Genomic DNA, 20,457 nt, shown 5'->3' on the forward strand with positions numbered 1-20,457 from the left:
AGGATTATTATGTCTTCGGATCTGCAATCGGATGTCGGAGACTGGGCAGGAGAGCGTTTTGAATGGCCGAGCCCCCCTATTGACTTATGGAAGTCTGTGTGACGCTAGTTCGAGAGTGTATACGGAGAGCAGCGGAACATTATGGGGCTAGTTTATCCCCAAACCTCGTTACATGGTTACATGCTGGTTGCATTCTGAACAATTTGTTATGCATTTTGTTTTTTTTATTTAAGGAGTGTGTGAATTGTCGATCTCCTTTCAGTGTCAAAACACCCATATTTCTATAAAATATTAGTGAGTTATTTTTGATAACCAAGCAATTTATATTTACCATCTGAGATTATGAATTAATGTTTTAGTGCTCTTATTTCGTACATTGTTTGAAAGTTCCTATTAATGTTTTTTTTCTTAATACTATGGCATTGTATTACTTAAAAATCTACAGAGGCCTAACTGACCAGAGGCCTAACTGACCTAGCACACTGGTGAAACTGGCCAAGATGTCTATTTTCATTTTATTCCCAGACAGGTAACCTATTCTGTCTCCCTATCTCTAGCTCTCCACACACACACACACACACACACACACACACACACACACACACACACACACACACCCACCCACCCCTGTTAGCTGACCGGTCAAATAATGATGATGCTGTTATCATTTCATTATATCAAATAACATGGAATTACTGTTCCCAATGTATCGGGCAAATTGTGCCAAAAGCACGGGTTGGGCTGAAAATGTTTCTTTGGTCCAATCCCAAAGTGCTTAAATGGTATGAAATCCATGAGAATAAAACATATGTCTGCTCAAGCCTTTAAAAATAAAATACTTCCATTCAAATGTTACATTTTAGTTAAAGCCACCAAAGTCACCATAAGAACAGAATCAGTCTAATGTTAGTCTACAGTCTTATAGTCCTATATCATGCGAGAACTTGGAAGGATGAGGAGAGTATTTTGAGACTACAATTGATTCACTGTTGCCAATCTGTAACCCCAAGATTTGATAGGCTACCGTTTGTAAATGGATGTTTTTATTTCTGAAATTCCGATTCCTTCAGCATTCTTGTGGCGATCTCTTGCTCGCTTAAAAGTATGACATCTCTGACAGATTGCCAAAGAAAGTAGAATTAAAAACTGTTCCCACTGTAGTCGCATGATGGCGCTATTGTCAAGGAGACAACCGTTAACAAACTTGTGCACTGCAATGATTTCATTACTTCATAAAAGGATAATATTCAAAATATCACAACAAAACGGTAAGTCCCCAATAGAAATAAGCTATTATAGTAGGCTACCATAACAAAATACAATAACATTAGGGTATAGCCTACCTTTCACTTATATTGGGCGCTTTCACACCTGAAAATCCGACTCCGAATCAAGGCAATTGGTTCATGTTTTTGTAGAGTATTATGGGAAAACAATGGGAGTGTTTAGAGGTTATGTTATAGCTTTTTTCCGGGTTTATATCAGGGAGCCATGGCAACAGTGTTGGTGGATACACAGTGTGGTTGTGTCCACTTGCAGTAGCTATAACATTACATAACTAGCTAAAGCACTGAAAAAGTCAAAGCACGATGGACTCCCAGGACCATCAACCATCTCCAAATGAACTTCAGGGACGACTTCAGTCTTTGACAGAGGAAAATGTAAGTAAACTTAACGTTATTGTTAAAGTAGGCTAGTTCAGTCCTCATGTTGCGCTTTCCCCTGTGCAATTTAGCTCAATTAGCAGTTAGCACACTCCTGCACAATATCATGGTTTGTCCTTTTCTGAAAGAAAAACAAGCGCGAATTTGCAATAGCCACATAATGCTAATTTAAAATGCAGGATGGTAGGGGCAGCCCACCCTACAGTACACTGCCTCTGCCACCCTGTATGAACACAAACACACCGTGACCTTACACACTTCACTTCCTGTATGAACACAAACACCGTGACCTTACACACTTCACTTCCTGTATGAACACAAACACACCGTGACCTTACACATTTCACTTCCTGTATGAACACAAACACCGTGACCTTACACACTTCACTTCCTGTATGAACACAAACACCGTGGCCCCGTTCCAATACCCATACTTCCATACTATTTAGTAGGCAAAAAAAGATTTAGTATGTCCCAATACATAGTATGTCAGATGCAGTATGCCAAGAGTACCAGGATGTTGTACTACATCAGCTCCTATTTCGGAGTATGCATCGATGCATGCTGCTTCAGCCAAACTTCCCCACAATCCTTTGCGCAGCAGGAAGTTATGTCTTCTTCTTCTTCTTCTAATGTTTTATGGCGGTTGGCAAACAACTTTTTGTGCATTACCGCCACCTACTGGAGTTACGTCGCACTGACTGAGCTGCGTGTTCATGAATGAGATAATTAACTTTAAGAAAGCCTTGAAATATGTTAAAACCAAACAAGCATGGTGTGTACCAAAACATGCATATCTTGATTCCTGTTTAGATCTCTGACTTAATGTTTTTGCTTTATTTATTTGATTTTGTTTATTTGATTGTCTGTTCCAATTTTGTAAATGTTTAGTCTGAATTTTTTGTATAATGTACTGTTTGTTACTGCCAGACTTTGTTTATTGAATAAAAAAAAAAAACACTCAAATGTGGCGCTGCGGACGTCGGCGGAAGTGAGCAAGAGGTCGGAGTTCAGGAAGCTCACGTGACGACAGATGTAGTGTGTCCCAATAGTATGCATTTTGCATGCATGCTGCACACTACAATCCATACTTTGTGAGGGCAGCGGCAGTACATACTACAAGAAAGAAGTACAAGTATGGGTATTGGAACGGGGCCACTGACCTTACACACTTCACTTCCTGTATGAACACAAACACACCGTGACCTTACACATTTCACTTCCTGTATGAACACAAACACCGTGACCTTACACACTTCACTTCCTGTATGAACACAAACACACCGTGACCTTACACACTTCACTTCCTGTATGAACACAAACACACCGTGACCTTACACACTTCACTTCCTGTATGAACACAAACACCGTGACCTTACACACTTCACTTCCTGTATGAACACAAACACCGTGACCTTACACACTTCACTTCCATGCCAAACTTTAGCCTTCTGCCTTTGCCATCCTGCATTTCGAAATTGCCCACCGCCCCCTTTTAGCCAATTGGCATGAACACACACAAACGGGGACACCCCGGCATTCTGAAATGTCGGCACTTAGAACCCTAACCCTAACCCGGGGGACCGGCTGGAGCTAACCCACGTCTAAACCTAACCTCTCCCACCCCCCATGCCTAAACCTAACCTCCTGCAGACCCTAACCCTAACCTCTCCCACCCCCCACGCCTAAACCTAACCTCCCCCAGAACCTAACCTCTCCCACCCCTGTAGGCTAAATAAGGAATAACTCAAGATGCTATGTCGGAATGGCGGACCTAATATCTTGCGCAATGGCGAAACCTTTTTTGGAGATAAAAAGGGCCGCCTCTCTGAAAGCATAGAAGTCAATGATCGGAATGCTGACACTTCGGAATGGCGAGAGGACCCCCACACGAACATACACCTTCTCACACACACTTCACCTCCATGGCAAATTTCAGCCTCCTAGGGTAAAACCTGCCAGCTAAAGGGTGGTGAACTTTTTGTGGACCGACTGATATAGAGCTGCTGGTCGCAGCAACAAAAAGAAAAAGGGGGAAATAACACCATTGAACATGGTCTCTAGATTTTTTGTTTTTTAACCAGGCAAATCATTAAGAACAAAATCTTATTTACAATGGTGTTGGCAACCATGCTTTTGTGTGACTCAGTAATACAGCTTTCAATTCCCTATAGGGTGCAACTTTCAATTCCCTATAGGGTGCCCCCCCCCCCCCCCTCCTCCTCCAAGTTTAACAAAGTTTCCCTTAGATGTACAACAGTGGTTCTCAACCTGGGTTACAGGGACCACCTGGCGTCCTGAGGGAGTTTCAGGGGGTCACCAGCAAATTGATGAATTGTTAAACTTCAGCATTATTTTATTTATAAGAAGTTAACACAATTACGGAATGTAAGAATGACTATTTTGTTGCCTCTCTCTACCTACAAATAGAGATTGTGGACTGGGGCCCACAGGACAGACAGACGGTCCGTGCCATAATAATGGACGGAAGTCAGTTTTAGAAGTGGCTGCACCGTTTAGAAATAGGCTCCGATTTGGGCCAGAGAGAGAAAATCTCATCATGTGGCTCTAATGTGGACTAAATGAAAGGTCTTTGATATGAAAAAGTTTGAGAATGACTGATAGTCGACATGAGAGACGTTTCATTTGTGTTAACAAGAAGGGCCAATAAAAGTGTTTGTGTTCACCTCACTTTAGCTTCAGCTGCATGACACAAATGAGCGCCTTTTCACCAAAGTAGGCTACCTGGAGAGCAGACTGGGCCAGCTGGCCAGCTCCAAGACAGCCCTGTCCTGCAGACTGGTCCAGGCTGAAGAGGAGAAGCTGAAGGTAGATTGCATTACGTCAAACATTGAACTGAGAGCAGTGATCTTTGCTCACTGTCCACCCAGAATGATTCCTCTTTCCTGTCCTAATCTTTCAGATTTCAAAGGAACTTGTGGAGGTACAAATTCAGACCAACAAGATGAGAGAGCAGTTTGAGGAAGAGATGTTTGAACTGAAAAACAAGGTGAGGATTTACTTACTTACTTTGACCCCCAGTTGGTGAAATCACAAGGCAAACATGTGACATCATCAGTGATGTCATAACTCAATACAACAGTGACATCATCAGTGATGTCATAACTCTCTATACTTAACCATTGTGACATCATCATTGATGTCATCAATCCTCCCCTGATGGTCTTATAAAATAGGACCCGTAGTTGTTTATCCAGTTCATTTTCAGCTTAATTGAGAAACAAGATGCCTTCCAGATCAGAGGAGGATCTCTCGTGTCCTGTCTCCTGTGACATCTTTAAAGATCCTGTGCTCCTGTCATGTGGCCACAGCTTCTCTAAAGCCTGTCTGCAGAGCTGGTGGACAGGGAGACTAGTACATGACTGTCCACTTTGTAGGGAAATATCTTCACAGAGTGAACCACCTTGTAACTTGGCGTTGAAGAACCTGTGTGAGGCTTTCTTAGTGGAGAGAAATCAGAGAGCTTCAGCAGGATCTGAGCTTTGCTGCAGTCTGCACTCTGAGAAACCCAAGCTCTTCTGTCTGGACCATCAGCAGCTTGTGTGTCTCATCTCTCGAGATTCAGAAGCACACACCAACCACAGATTCAGACCCATCGATGAAGCTGCACAACATCACAAGGAGGAAGTCCAGAAATCACTGAAGCCCTTACAGGAGGAACTGGAGCTCTTTAATCAAGTTAAAGGAAACTGTGATCAGACAGCAGAACACATTAAGGTCCAGGCCCAACGCACAGAGAGGCAGATTAAGGGGGAGTTTAAGAAGCTTCACCAGTTTCTACAAGAGGAAGAGGAGGCCAGGATCACTGCACTGAGGGAGGAAGAGGAGCAGAAGAGTCAGATGATGAAGGAGACGACTGAGGGTCTGAGCAGAGAGATAGCAGCTCTTTCTGATTCAGGAGCCATAGAGAAGGAGCTGAGAGCTGAAAATGTCTCAGTCCTGCAGACAATAAAAGCATTCTTCTTCTCCTTCTACAAGGCTACCATAGAAAGAGTTCAGCTTCCCCTGCTGGAGGATCCACAGTTGGTCTCAGGAGCTCTGATAGATGAGGCCAAACACCTGGGCAACCTGAGCTTCACAGTATGGGACAAGATCAAGGAGATGGTCTCCAACACTCCTGTGATTCTGGACCCAAACACTGCCGTTAAAGAACTCATCCTGTCTGAAGATCTGACCAGTGTGAGAAGTGGAGAGCGACAGCAGCTTCCTGACAATCCAGAAAGGTTTGACGTGTTCGGCTTTGTCCTGGGCTCTGAGGGCTTTAACTCAGGAACTCGCAGCTGGGATGTTGAGGTTGGAGACAGTACATTCTGGTTCCTAGGTGTGGCAACTGAGTCTGTCCAGAGAAAGGGAGACATGAGGTCTGCATTCTCTGAGTCTGCATCCTGGGTATTCTGGGAGGGTCTGTTCTATTATGATGGTAAATACGCAGCACTCTCCCCAGGCCAGTACCTGGAGGAGAAGAAGAAGAGGCAGCACCTCCAGAGGGTCAGAGTGAGTCTGGACTGGAACAGAGGAAAGCTGTCATTCTCTGATCCCGATACTAACACACACATACTCACCTTCACACACCTCTTCACTGACAGGCTGTTTCCCTACTTTTGCACTTATTATCCTCTGAAGATGTTGCCAGTGAAGGTCTCTGTAAAAGTGGAACAGTAAAGTTCAGGGGGCGCATGTCCACCCACCAACCTATTGAGCATTTGAAGTGCTGGTGTTGAGCTGAAATCACTGACTAGGGATTATCACTAGGGACCAAGAAAGAAAGAAAGTGGCCAGGTCACTCATGATGTCATACAGTTCTAAACGGCTCGGCATGGTGGCCCGGTCACTCAAGCAATTGTGATGTCATCAGTCATGTCATCATCAGTCAGGGAAGACGCGATGAACTAAAGATTGCACAGGGAGGCCACGCCGGCCGTCATTACACTCTGTCTTGTTTTATATCGACTAGAAGTTTCACACGCTTATCCATAGACATTTGTGACATCAAGTTATTAGGAGAGAGAGTCAAATGCTCTGTTTATTATTGACTGTTTTTATGGTTTGGATTTTGCTATTTGTTTTAATGATTGTATGATGTTATGTGTTACTGTCCTGTTGTATAACATCAGGGACCATGTCGGAAACAAGTGTTCTCACTTTTCCATGTTATCCCTTGGATTATTTGATCGTCTTCTATATCCATCAATAAAATCAATCAATCAGTCATCAGTCATGGCCAGGTTTTAAATGATTTTCTGTCCTGGTGTGAAGAAGCCTTCCTCCAACTTAACGTCTCAAAGACTAAAGAGATCTGTGTTGATTTTAGACGATCCTCCCCAGTTCCCCAGAACAGTGTTGTCCATGGGCAACCAGTAGACTTGGTGACCAATTATAAATATCTTGGCACTATTTTTGACAGCAAGTTGAAGTTCGATCTAAACTGTGAAATGCTGTGCAAAAAAGGTCAACAACGTCTCTTTTGCCTAAGGAAGCTTGCTAGATTCCAGGTTGACAGGACTCTGATGAAACTATTTTATTGTGCCTATATCGAGTCTGTAATCTCTTTCTCTATTATCTGTTGGTATGGAAACCTTGGTATTCAAGGGAGGAACTCTCTCGGGAGGATCGTGAGAGCGGCATCAAAAATAGCCGGAGTAAATTTTAGTAGCCTGGACCACATTTTTAACAAACAGGTGCTTAAAAAGGCCATGTCCATTCGCATGGACGATACTCATCCTCTCTGTCCAGAGTATGTGCTGCTCCCTTCGGGCCTTCGGCTAAAGGTTCCGAGGGCTACGAGAAACAGATATAAACTGTCTTTCGTTCCTGTTTCCATAACAGCTTTAAATGCTGCTGAGAGGAGGAGATAGTGCACTCTCTCTCTCTCTCTCTCTCTCTGTCTCGCTCTCTTTTCTCTGTCTCTCGTGCAGCTTAAACGCTGCTGGGCGGAGGAGATGATGCACTCTCTCTCCTTGTCTCTCTTCTTAGGTAGGTATTGCTGCTATAAATAATTCTTTATATATTTTATATTCGAGATATATCTTTATTTATTTTTTACCTACCTATTTATGTGAGCTCAAATAGTCCTGGACTCTTATTACTTTTAAGTTCATGCACGTGTCTCTTACTACTTTTAAGTACATTGTACGTGTCTTTACTACTTTTAAGTACATCGTACAGATCCTTTGAGGTGTGTTTTTATTTTGTTTTTATTTTATTTTATCCTGTGTTTACTTGATCCTTTTTCTGCTGGAAAACTGCTGCCATGCTCCATGTTTGTTTTAATTTGTTCATGTTTTGTTTTTTCATGTATTCGCTATGCTTTTTATGTCTGCTGCACACAAATTGCCCTTCGGGGACAAATAATAAACTTGAATCTTGAATCTTGAATCTTGAATCTTGAATCAGTGATGTCATAAATCCTTCCCTACAGAGGCTATGTAGGACCGGTAGAGATGGTGTAACCGCACTCAGTGAGTGAAAGTGCAACAGTAAACAACTCCAGCAACTGTGTGTGTGTGTGTGTGTGTGTGTGTGTGTGTGTGTGTGTGTGTGTGTGTGTGTGTGTGTGTGTGTGTGTGTGTGTGTGTGTGTGTGTGTGTGTGTGTGTGTGTGGACCTATAGTTGAGCCAATCTGTGAGAAAAATTCACCCAACCTTAAACTAACTTTAACAGAATTACTATACCACAAAGGCAGGGGTGTCCAAACTTTTTTGAATGGGGGCCAGATTAGTCAGCCGGCTGCTTCTCGCATCATATGGGTTATACAAATAAATGGTTTATAAAATAAAAAAAGTAAAAATCACATACAATACAATTGTACTCTTAAGGGTTTTATTTCTCATCTGAAAACATTAGTTCTGCCTGTGTTGTTCCTACTTGGTGCTTGTCTACAAACTGTATGATAGTGCTGTCATCATTAGGTGAAATTAACTTGCTTGATTAACCAATACTGTGAGAGACAAGCCGAGGGCCACTTAAGATCGGTCAAAAGGGCCGCTTCTGGCCCCCGGGCCGGACTTTGGACATGCCTGCACTAAGGTATTTGTAACTCCTTGCTATTGACCCACTGAGGCTGCCTGTGCTGCTCTCCGCTGGTTAGATACTGGACCAAGACGGCGTGATAACAGAGCTTGAGATGGAACGAGACAAGCTCTGTAGGCTCCTCCTCCTCCTCCGTCTGCACGCGGGTGAGAAGAGCGCTACGGACCTGCCGGAGGAGTGCGTCACCCTGCAGAGCAACTACCTGACTCTGAGCCAGGCCCATGACAGGGAGGTGGCCCCCAGTGAGGAGCTGCTCGCCCTGGCCCCGAACCCTGAGGTCGCCCTCCGCAGGCGGCTGGAGGAACAGCAGCAGAGTGTGACAGCCTCCACCCAGGGTCTCCATGGGGAGCTGGACAGAGTGCGGGCCTTGGGCCTTGGAGATGGTGTGCTCAAGGTCAGATTAGTATCCCCAGGTGCCCCTGGGCAGCATTTGACCAAATGGCGATGGAAAAATGCAGCTATCCAATAGTCAATCATGAGGCCTAATCTTTGAAACAATTTTTATTTAATTCTGATTGGTCATAGCTTTGTAAGAAGAATAGAAACCGCACACTCTGGCTCCGATGCAATGAATGGTCATAGCTTTGTGTCATAGTTCTGTGGAGCCTGACATGAGTCTTTCTTTCTTTCTTTCTTTCTTTTTGTTATCAAATTTTTTTTTTCTTTCTTTCTCTGATAAAAATTTTACCTACCTCTTTCTTTCCTTCTTTCTTCCTTTCGTTCATTCGTTCTTTCTTTCTTTGATTACAATTTTACTGACCTCTTTCTTCCTTCCTTCCCTCCCACGTTGCACTTACCTTTCATGCATATGGGACGGGTACATTGTTGTAGTTGTGATATTTGTCTACCCAACCATATTATAGGTCTAAAAGTACAAACGCATATTGGCACACTAAAATGTAATGAACTACCGGTATACTAAGAAGCTTTGCAGGGCAGTCTCTGCATAGGGCACTCATGGGGTTGCAGGAGAGAAGAGCCACCCAGAACATCATGGAAGCTGTAGAAACAGCGTCGAGGTGGTTGTGGATCAAGAGGGGTGATCCATGGCGTAGTGCTACTTGGACACAAGCCGGGGACTAATCAGCCCCGGTTGGCTCGCCCAGGTGAGGTTGGCTCGGCCCAGGTGAGGGTGTCTAATGATTTGAGACCCCGAAACACCCAGTGACCCTGGGTTCACTAGTGAAGATGTGTCCAAGTCGCACCAGCTGGTGTTTTAATAAACTAGAACAATTAAACATTTAACCAAAATTCTGTGGTTTTATTGACCAATTCACATTGTCATCATGCAAATGACTGTGTCACAGCAACATCATCAATTTTCCCCCCCAAATCTGCCTTGTTGCACCAACCCTATCATCTTTTCTTTTTGTTCTTTCTAGATTTAATTTCTTCAAATTTGTCCATTTCTGTGAAATGGGGCACAAATAGAATAGTGGCAAGAAAGTTTCAAGTGTATTTTATTGCCATTGGTTGTTACCTAGCCAACTAATAGTGTTTTGGTAAACAACCTTGTATGATTTTTCCTATTTATTTATTTATTCACGTGTAGCTGCTTGGAAACCAAGATGAGATCAAAGACATGTTGGAGAAGATGAAGAACAGCTATGAGGAGCAGCAGAGGAGACTGGAGGAGAAAGTGTGAGGCCAAATGAACGTTTGTCATTTCCTTACTTATATACATCCTCAACCTAATTAAAGACGAGGCATCATTATCTCTCCATCTCAGTCATCAAAAGGCTAATCTCATCTCAGGATGTTCATCCCACACGCATCTGCTGTGTGCGCCTCTCTTTGATCTCGTTCTATTCAGCTGCGGTGTCATTTGCAGCGGCTTAGTTTGTGTGTGTGTGATGTGGTCTCCTTGCTTCCTGCTATGATGTGGCTCTCTGGGTTTTGGTCACTACTCTGTTGTGGTTGAGTCTGTGTTTGGTCATCAGGATGGCTATGGGTAAAGAGCAGCAGGAGAACAAGAGAGTGCTCCATAACAGCCAGCAGAAACTGTCTGAGCAGAGGGCGGTAAGCGTGCACAATCCCTTCTGGGCAGCTACTGATTTACACTCCTAAATTGACTGTTATGAATATTTTACTAGCTGAAAATTTCCATATGGGGTTACACAAGTCCCATGGTGGACGGGTGCTGTGTTTACATTCAGATCAGCTGATGATTTGCTTCTGTATGTGTGCTTTTCCATAAGGCCCTGCTGTGCTCTCAGAGCCAAGTGAAGGAGGTGCAAGAGGACAACTCCAAGCTGCAGCTGCAGGTCAAAGAGCTGAACGAGGAATACCGTGCAAGGCTGGTGTGCTACTTACAGGACTTAGCTGTGAGGAGCGGCACACATGCAAACACACACACACACATATTCTCCTACTATAATTGGAGGCATGTCTGTCTGTGTCTCTGAAGTTGCAAGGCGCACCGCTGCTCCGATCACCTCCAAAATTGGCCAAAACACGAGAAATCCTGCGTTCCTTTATCGCAAAATAACTGGCATGTGGAGGGTAAATGACGTCACATCCGTTTTGTTAGCGTTCCATTTGCAGAAAACTTGAGCTGGGAAGTTCACTGTTCATTGGTCAGATCCAGGCGCTAGCCAGGCTAGCCATTGTTGGCAATAACAGTTGATAACATGGCATTTCGCAGCATTTTGTTCATACAAACACTGTAGCCTCATGTCCACACAGATAGAAGTTAGGCAGTGCTGTGTGTACAGCTGATTTAATGAGACACCAACAAAAACAAAGTGCTAAACAACATTACTATGATTATAACTACTGTTGTTACGTGGCGCAGCCATCTTGGATTTTTGAGGTCGGGGCTGCTGAGGCTCCTATGAGTTTGGAATGGGAAATCCCAGCTCTGGTGACGTCACCGTCCCAGCTCATGATGACCTTTGAAGTTCCCAGTTATAAAGGAATGCACGAAAAGCACTACCGCATTTTACGTATTTTACACCTTCACACTCATATAGATGATGTCACAATGCCCCGAGTCATGTCATCAGTGAGTTGCGAAACGCGGATATATATGACATCACTATAGTGACTATTATGACCTCATAGATATGGCTATGACCTCACCGCCATAGCCAAGTGCGAGAAATTGGCTCGAGCCAGAGAAACTCCGGTTGAGCACGCAAAAATAACTGGAATTGAGCGTGCAAATTTCTAGTTTATATACCAAACACACACACACACACACACACACAAATGCAGTAAGGTATCTTGGCTTCTGGACTTGAAAAAACAAGATGTCATGACTACGGTAGTTTTCTTACGACTCTTACGCCACATTTTTGTCTGTCCACAACCAATCATACCATAACATCCAACCACTCATACCCTAACATCCATCTGTGTCCAACCACTCATACCCTAACATCCATCTGCATGTCTTTCATCCAGGAGTATATTGATGGACTTGGAGAAAGCAAAAGGGGAAAGGGCCGTTTGGAGGGGGGGAAGATGAGAGGGTTTGTGGACAGCATGCTGCAGGATGTGCGTTCGACCTACAGGGGGAGGGAGGAGCAGCTAGCCTCCGCCGCTCGCTCCTACAAGAAGAGCCTGCAGAGAATCACCAACAGACACCATGCCCTCCTTATTGCATACAGGTGCTGCTCCATAGACTTCCCTGTTGTTTTAGACATGCTATTAGTTCATATATGCATGAAAAGTATAGTGAAGGCTAACGTCTACTCTAAAAGTCTGACACAGAACTTGCTACACAAATCCACAATTTGCACTGTAATTACAGGTAATTTTACAGGTTAAAATATTGAAATAATGAGCTGAAATCTGATATCCCAGAAACTTGGAAAGATGATGCATTTTGACGCTGGAATGGTGTCTAAAAAGATGACACTGATTGGCCTCATGGGGATGCTATGACATTAAATCAAGGTCAACATTTCAAAGTAGGAAAGCCTCGGAAAGGCGCTTGAAACTGCTAGACCAGCCTTTTTGGTTGTAGAGATGATGTGATCTTTTTCCTGACTGGCCCCGTGGTGTGCCTGCATCATCTGTGGGGGGATGGCATGTTTCACTTGTGTGTCTTCTAGCACTGCGTTCAATACATGTACAATGAGTAAAAGGCTCCGTCTCTACTCTCTACTACCCCCGTCACATTAGGGTTCAGAGGGAGCAGGTCTTGGCCAAACCAGAGAGCGGCCTGGATCCTGGACTCCCAGAAGGCCACTTCAGCCTGGAGCCCGGCGAGCTGAGCAGCGAGACGGAGATGGAGCTGCAGCACCTTCGCCAGGACAAGGCGAGGCTGGAGGGTCAGCTCCACGCAGCCCGGGAGGAGCAGGTAGTACAAAGGAGCCCGTGGCTGCTTTGAAGTTGATTGATCTATTTTGGTTTTGTCTGCCAATTGCTTGTGTTTGGTCTTTGGGCCTTCTTCTTTTGTCTGGATACTTCCCACACAGAGCCGAAGAGCAGTGATTGTATGAGAAGTGAATCTTCTGGGGGAGAAATTACTTCAAAGTTTATGTTGGATTGTTGGTGCAGAAGTGGAGTGTATATTGTTTAACAGCATGGATGGAGTATTTGTTGATATTCAATCTAAACTGTAGTCACGACCTTTGACCTTAAACAAAAATAACTTGGTGCTTTTAGAATGAAGGCCAGAAGACTGCAGCTATTATTTGATTTATTACGTGGACATTTTTGCATTGATAGTGGGTTTACTTTGTATTGAATTTGTCTGTAAATGTGTGATTCATCACAACCCCTTCCCTTTATTTATACTTTTCAGGTGACTATCCTCAAAATGCCCGTTCAAACAGTGAGCTGTCAGGAGTGAGTACAATTTGTATATCTTACTAAGGCCATGTTCAGACTAGGAGGCCAAATCTGATTTGTGAACTTTAGTGACCTATTAATGACTTTATCCAGATTGGTTTTATGAGGCTGGACGCTCCAAGTCTGATTTGTGTCACTTGTCCCAAACCACATATGGAGGTAGTTTCCAATCTGCTTTCGACTGATGTGACTTCAGTGCGGACGCGCAGATCCACCAAATCTGATTTGAACGTCACTCGCAACTCGTCATCAAATGCTTCTGCGCAGGAAAACCACGTCACCAACGTATGTATTTACTGACGCCCACGTCGTTACCATAGCAACCCATGCAGATAGGCTGTTTAGGTCTGGACACACAGCTCCGACTTGAGAATCAGATTTGTGGCAGTGCGGACACACTCCCAAATCAGATATGGGAAACCAATCAACATAATGATGATTAATGACTTTATCAGCTAATCAGATTTGCCTGTAATGTGAACATGGCCCTAGGTGACTTGGTGATTGGGTTACGCAAAATGATTAATGCTGTGATGTCATAAGGCCGGCGAAATCAGGGAAGATATCTGAGGAATCCTGGGTGGACATAAGGAAACAGCTAAGAGAGATCACAAACTCTACACTGGTAAACAAAAACAATGCTCTCTCACTCGCCAATTAAATTACAGATTGAATGAGTCTATTTACCCTTATTGCATATCCATTATATGATATTGTTTATATATCCATGATAATATAATGATAATATAATTGAAATCAAAATATTGTTATTATTATTATTATATTTTTTAAGATGAGACCGTTTGTTCTACAAGGCTTTTGTTGGAAGAAAAGGCAAGTATTCTGTCATGAAAGTGATTTGAAGATTGACCCACTGTTCATACAGGAAGGCTTTGAGAAAGAGCGTGCCCTTCTCCTCACCAGAGCCACAGTAGCTGAGGCGCAGGTGTCCGAGCTGCAGGACTATGTCGACAACCACCTGGCCAGGTCAGGAAATTGCTCGATGTCTCGGTCATAGTATTCATTTTCAGAACAGCGTTATATTGAGCTTCACCACTGCCGCCCTGCAGGTATAAACAGGAGATCACACGTCTGCGCAGGCTGCATGGGCCAGAGGAGGCGGGGCCTTCCCACAGTGCCGAGGCCCCTGTGCCCTCCTTACTCAGTCGCTCCATGAAGAAACATCCATGAAATCTAATACACCTGTCATGTATTGTCATATATTCTAGATTCGACTTTTTTTCCCCAATCAAAAAACAGAGATGAAATCTTAACATGAGAACGCAAACATAATACTCTGTAAAAACCAATAAAAACAACGCTGATTATATTTAAGTTTAAATGTTTAATTACTAGTTGGCAATGTTTTTAAGTGGTCGCTTGATTTGAATCTAACCGATTAACTGGTTTTAAGGGCATTCAAGCTTTCGGCCAGGGCAATGTCCATCTGTATTTTTACTTCACCACTAGGTGGAGCTGCTCATTATACTGGTGGGTTGCCTGTTATGAAAGGGCCCTAAAGAAATCCGGCCTTGAGAAAAAAATGCCTGGAATGTTTGCAAAGCTTATGTCAATTTCACGAGCTTGGGAGAAGAAAGCATAGTGACAATGAAGGGTCACCCGGGTGAGAATAATGTCATTACATGTTACCCAGACACATAGTCACCCGGGAATACTACCCTCAATGCCGGGAGGAGAACTGCGGCGCAAACAAGCCAGGCTTCTTCCAGAATGTGGGTTCATATTTATAACCTAATCAGTGTTGTTGTGAATAAGCACATAGTCCCTTTAAATCCCTTGAACGGTGAAAAGGCGCTGGCACTACATTCGTGTCACGCTGTCGGCTCTGCGTTTGCCCACTGAGTTCCGTGCCCTAAGTTTACAGCTGACATAGCCTTCAATCAGACGGTCCCCAAAAGCGACATTCATTGATAATGTAATGGTCCCCTTTTCAAAGGTGTCAGTTTTAGCTCAAGACAATCCGTGTGTGTGTTGGAATCTGCAGTCTGGTGGAAAAGACTAAACACGCAGGCTCAGAAAGCCCCGGAGAGTGATGGAGCTGGAGAGAGTGGGAGAGTCATATGAAGCATGTCACCCCGAGCCCCTTTTCAGGGGGCATGCCAACTGTGGGAAGGGGGGGGGGGGGGCGCAGAGCAGGGGTGTGGAGGGTGGAGAGGAATGGGAAGTGGGATTTTGTTAGTAATGTATTACACTCCCAGGACCTCTGGGAAAGGGGGTGTGTGTGTGGGGGGGGGGGGAGTACAGGCTGGGTCTGTGCCAACATAGTCACCGTGCCAAAGAGCCGGGTGCGGGGGAGGGAGGGTGGGACCACTGCTCTCACCGGCAGATATGTGGGAAAATCAAAACCAGGTTGTTCTGTGTTTCTCAGCCAACAAAGACGGAGGCGAGCTGCCTGCAGAGGCCTCTCTCTGCAAACTTGTATGAATGTAATTTACTATGAGCAAACAACAGAGAAGAAGAACACAGTAGAAACAGTAGAAGAGATTGTTGTAATAAGACGTGCAATAGTAAGTTAGACCGATGCACAAGTTTGATCGGTGTACCCCGACTAGTTGCCCAGGCAACTTGCCAAGTTGTTGCCAACTGACTGACTGACAGGGGCATTTTGGATTAGACGTATTAGACTGGGAACAACTATTTACTGATATGTATCTACACCAGTGGTTCTCAATCCTTTTTGGCTTCAGTTCCCCCTTTCCCTCATTTCTGAACCCAAGTACCCCCTTTACCTGAGTACAACATTTTGCTGGGAAAACTGCAAGAGAGAAATATAGCGGACGCAATGAATGAATAATCCACCTTTTGAAGAATATAACATTACACAATAAGAAAGAGTTGCAATTAGTGCCTCATGAGGAAATTTATTTTTAACCTTTTATTCATTTTCACGAGGCTCACTATATTTTCAGGTTCACAATTTTTTTTATTTTCTCCTTTCTCTCAAGTACCCCTAGGGGTACGCATACCGCAGTTCGGGAACCACTGATCTACACTATACTGTATGTCCTCACATGAATAATAATAATAATAGGATTAGATAAGATTAGTGAGATAGATGCACCCACAATCCATTTTAAGAATGTTGTATTTTAGTGGTTATTTCTTTAAAATCCTCAAAAGCGGTTTAAAACAAAGTGTGCCAAAAAAGAAAAATCTGGCTCTCACTAAACCACAAGATATGACAAATGCCCCGTGTCTAATATAGTTTGCCACCAAAACTTTGAAACCTGTTTATGCCAACTAAATTTCTGTGGCTTGATGACAAATGAGTGACAAGATATGACTTGGTCATGTGATAAATTAGTAGGCGTGGCCAAAATATCTCGGAAGGATCTAAGTGCTCCCATGATAGCCTAATGTCTGTTAAGGTTATACATGTAGGCCAATCTTCACAACTGAACTCAATCCAAACATGAAACCAGCATGAGACTATTATGTAAATGCAGTTAGATTATGATAATGCTTCGCCTGACTGTCGCCCAAATGATTATCATATTTTAGTTAAAGAACGTGGTGCAGGTCAAACATATCGCAATAAAATATGCATGAAGGCATGAAATATACTGTAGGAAGGTGAGACATAGCATAATCTGGTTCGCCCTTCCTCAGTCAAATGTTGGTTTATTGCTGTAGCCATCCATTCCAGACTTCAGACCCTATTCTTAGACCTTATGATTAGATAGAGATTAAATATTGGTGAAAGGTGGGGGCTATACAGCATGGATTTCAAGATGGGTGTCATAATTCTGCCATTACAAGATGTTAATAAGAGCGAACACCCTAATCCTCTCATAGTTGCACTTCAAACGTTGATTTGGTCATTGAACTGATACAGGAACATTTTGTAATTTAAAAAGTTAAGTTAAGTTATCCTTTATTTTATCCCCATGGGGAAATTCATCCTCTGCATTTGACCCATCCTCTACTAGGAACCTTCCTAGAACTAGGAGCAGTGGGCAGCCGCAGTGCAGCGCCCGGGGACCAACTCCAGTTCTTTTGCCATTGCCTTGGTCGGGAGCACTGCCCGGAGTCTTAACCCTAACATACATGTCTTTTGGTGGTGGGAGGAAACCCTCACAAACATGGAGAGAACATGCAAACTCCACACAAAAAGGACCTGGGACGGACCGGGGTTCGAACCCGGGACCTTCTTGCTGTGAGGCAACAGTGCTAACCACTGAGTCACCGTGCCGTTCATTTGCCGTTTATGTTTGGCTAATCTGACTGGTGTATTGTGCTTCCGTCTATAATAAAGTACATTAATATCAAGAGTTGTTATTTAAGTTGCAAGGCCCGTGGCACTAAAAGACTACAGACCCGACGCCTTGACCTCTGTGATCATGAAGTCCTTCAAGCGCCTTGTTCTGTCCTACCTAGACTCCATCATGGACTCACTCCTTGACCCCATGGAGTTTGTCTATAGAGCCAACAGGTGTGTAGACAATGCCATAAACATGGCCCTGCACTACATTCTCACGCACTTGGACACTGCAGGAACCTACACCAGGATCCTATTTGTGGACTTTAGTTCGGCCTTCGATACGATAATCCCGGCCCTACTGTACGAGAAGCTCTCCCATGCTGGACGTGCCCAACTCCATCTGCAGATGACGAACAGGAAGCAGCACATAAGGCTGGGGAAGCATGTCACCGACTCCCGGGCCATCAGCACCGGTGCTGCCCAAGGTGGCGTCCTCCATATTTCTCCCTATACACCAACAGCTGCACCTCCAACCATCAGTCCGTCAAGCTCCTGAAGTGCGCGGATGACACCGCCCTCATAGGGCTCATCGCCGATGGTGATGAGTCTGTGTACACACAGGAGATCGACCACCTGATGACTTGGTGCAGTCAAAACAAGCTGGAGCTCAATACTCAAAAGACAGTTGTGGAGATGGTTGTGGACTACAGGAAGAACGCAGCCCCACCTTCCCCACCACCCTGACTCCCCAGTCAACACATGTGGAGTCCAACCGCTTCCTGGGTTCTTCAGCCCACTTCAGCCGAGACCTGAAGTGGGAGCTGAACATCAGAGTTCTCACCAAGAAGGCACAACAGAGGATTCACTTTCTTCGGCGGACGAGAAAGTTCAAGGTGCCAAAGGTACTTTTCTACACCTCCACCGTCGAGTCCATCCTGACCTCCATCACCAAGTGGTATGCTGCTGCTGCCCTCAAGGTCATCTCCAGGCTGCAGCGCATCATCTGCCATGCTGAAAAGGTGGCCGGATGCAGCCTGCCATCCCTTCAGGATCTACACACTGCCAGGACCTCGGAAGATCATGGCTGACGCCTCCCACCCAGGTCATAAACTCTTTAGGGCTCTACCCCATGGCAGCACAGGGACACTTTCTAGAGCCACATGCAGCTCCTTTATGGGTAGTTGTGGCTCTTTTAAGTCATACTTTAAATAAATAAATAAATAAATAAAAATAAAGGGAGGAGAGAGACTTTTTTGGATTGTGGCTCTTGCTCCCCCCCCCCCCCCATTTTTTTTGTTAATGTGGCTCCTGAGTAGGGCAAGGTTGCGTACGGCTGCACTAAAGGGTTGCTCAATTCAGGGAACTAAAGCTAATACCAACAGGCAATAAAAGATTCAACATGGCAACTCAATCCCTACAATCATGCTTATTGTTCTATGTGTTTCAGAGCAAGTTCCTTCATCAGGATGCAACAAGCTTGCTCCGAAACACATAGGTAGGCCCATAAGTCTGATTGCAGGGATAAAGATGTTCTCAATCTTTTTCTTTTCTTTTTCCAAATCAATATTTGGCTTTGGAATTATAAAAAATTAAAATAATAATAAGCCTGTCTATTAAACCAATCTGTCAACGTACCCCCAAAAATATATATAAACCTAAACAACTTAAACATCACTGCAAGTGACTGAGCATTTTACATTCCATCAGTAGCATTGCTGAGCTGTGGTGGCAAAATGCTAATTCAGTATTTTAGGACAGCCTTCTCTAGTACCCTCATGATAGGAAATGGAGAAAATCCTGTTTTGTTACTAAAAAACTACATTAGCACACAGTGATATTTTTGTTGTTAACAGAAGACAAAATCACATTCACTCCAGATCCCCGTGGAAAAACTGACATTAACATTCTAAATGACTTGAAATTATAATGCAAGACCATCAATTTACTTGACCTGGTCGACATTACAGTCAAAAGTAAATGTCGGACACATTGCGATTGTTTGCTGTCACCTAGTTCTGCTGGCCATGTTTTGGATCTAGATTTGTTTGGTGACTGGTACACAATGGGGGAAAAGGCTTGAATGAATGAATGTTGGTTTGAAGATGGGAAGCAGGGTGGAGTGATGGAGAGAGGAAGTACCTCGCATGGTCTGCGACGGGCTGCCCGTCAAGAGGCCCTTTGTTTTAGCAGGCTAATGCCTAATTGATACAGGCTTAATGAGAGCGAGCTGTGTGTGAGCCGCGGCCGGACGGCCCGGTCCTAATTGGAACGGACAAGCCTTGTGTGGACGACTGCAGAGGGAAGGGATTTGTGGGAACGCCAGGAGAGGAGAGAAAGAGTGGGTGGAAGAAAAGGTGACAATGAGTGCGAGGAATGTGCGGAGGCAGTGAGAGAGGAATTCCGTGTGATCGTGAAGTTATTGCAAGATCATGAGAAAGAAAGAGCAGCCACAAGGTCAATGAGGCCATTCCCATGGAAGTTTCTCATCTCGTCCCATGACACTGATGTGTAGTCTATTATTTGCTTAACCCATTGATACCTGATGCAGCATTTGTGTGTGTATCCCTTTAAGACCGCGAACCGCGCTAACGCGCACACAAATGAGGGATATACACGCAAATGCTGCATCAGGTATCAATGGGTTAAAATGTAGCTTGTTGAAAATTGTATGTACCCTATACCAATGATAACCTAGGATTACATCTTTAAATTGAGTTCAAA

General features: G+C 44.1%; 2 protein-coding genes across 2 annotated transcripts; both read left to right on the plus strand.

Moving 5' to 3' along the window:
* Positions 1–1,589: 1,589 nt before the first annotated feature.
* On the plus strand, positions 1,590–14,705 carry ccdc78 (coiled-coil domain containing 78; the record flags this gene model as incomplete). Its single annotated transcript, XM_083635880.1, has 13 exons — positions 1,590–1,661; positions 4,362–4,493; positions 4,588–4,674; positions 8,773–9,108; positions 10,267–10,355; positions 10,655–10,733; positions 10,913–11,038; positions 12,120–12,325; positions 12,843–13,020; positions 13,774–13,799; positions 14,058–14,139; positions 14,401–14,501; positions 14,585–14,705. The coding sequence occupies 13 exons, from the start codon at positions 1,590–1,592 to the stop codon at positions 14,703–14,705; spliced, it is 1,635 nt and encodes a 544-aa protein (XP_083492006.1).
* On the plus strand, positions 4,911–6,347 carry LOC310776100 (nuclear factor 7, ovary-like; the record flags this gene model as incomplete). The annotated part of the gene is made up of 1 exon (XM_083636259.1): positions 4,911–6,347. The coding sequence occupies one exon, from the start codon at positions 4,911–4,913 to the stop codon at positions 6,345–6,347; it is 1,437 nt and encodes a 478-aa protein (XP_083492385.1).
* Positions 14,706–20,457: the final 5,752 nt, after the last annotated feature.

Source organism: Poromitra crassiceps (assembly GCF_964638095.1).
Source record: "Poromitra crassiceps genome assembly, chromosome: 4".
Lineage (NCBI taxonomy): Eukaryota > Metazoa > Chordata > Actinopteri > Beryciformes > Melamphaidae > Poromitra > Poromitra crassiceps.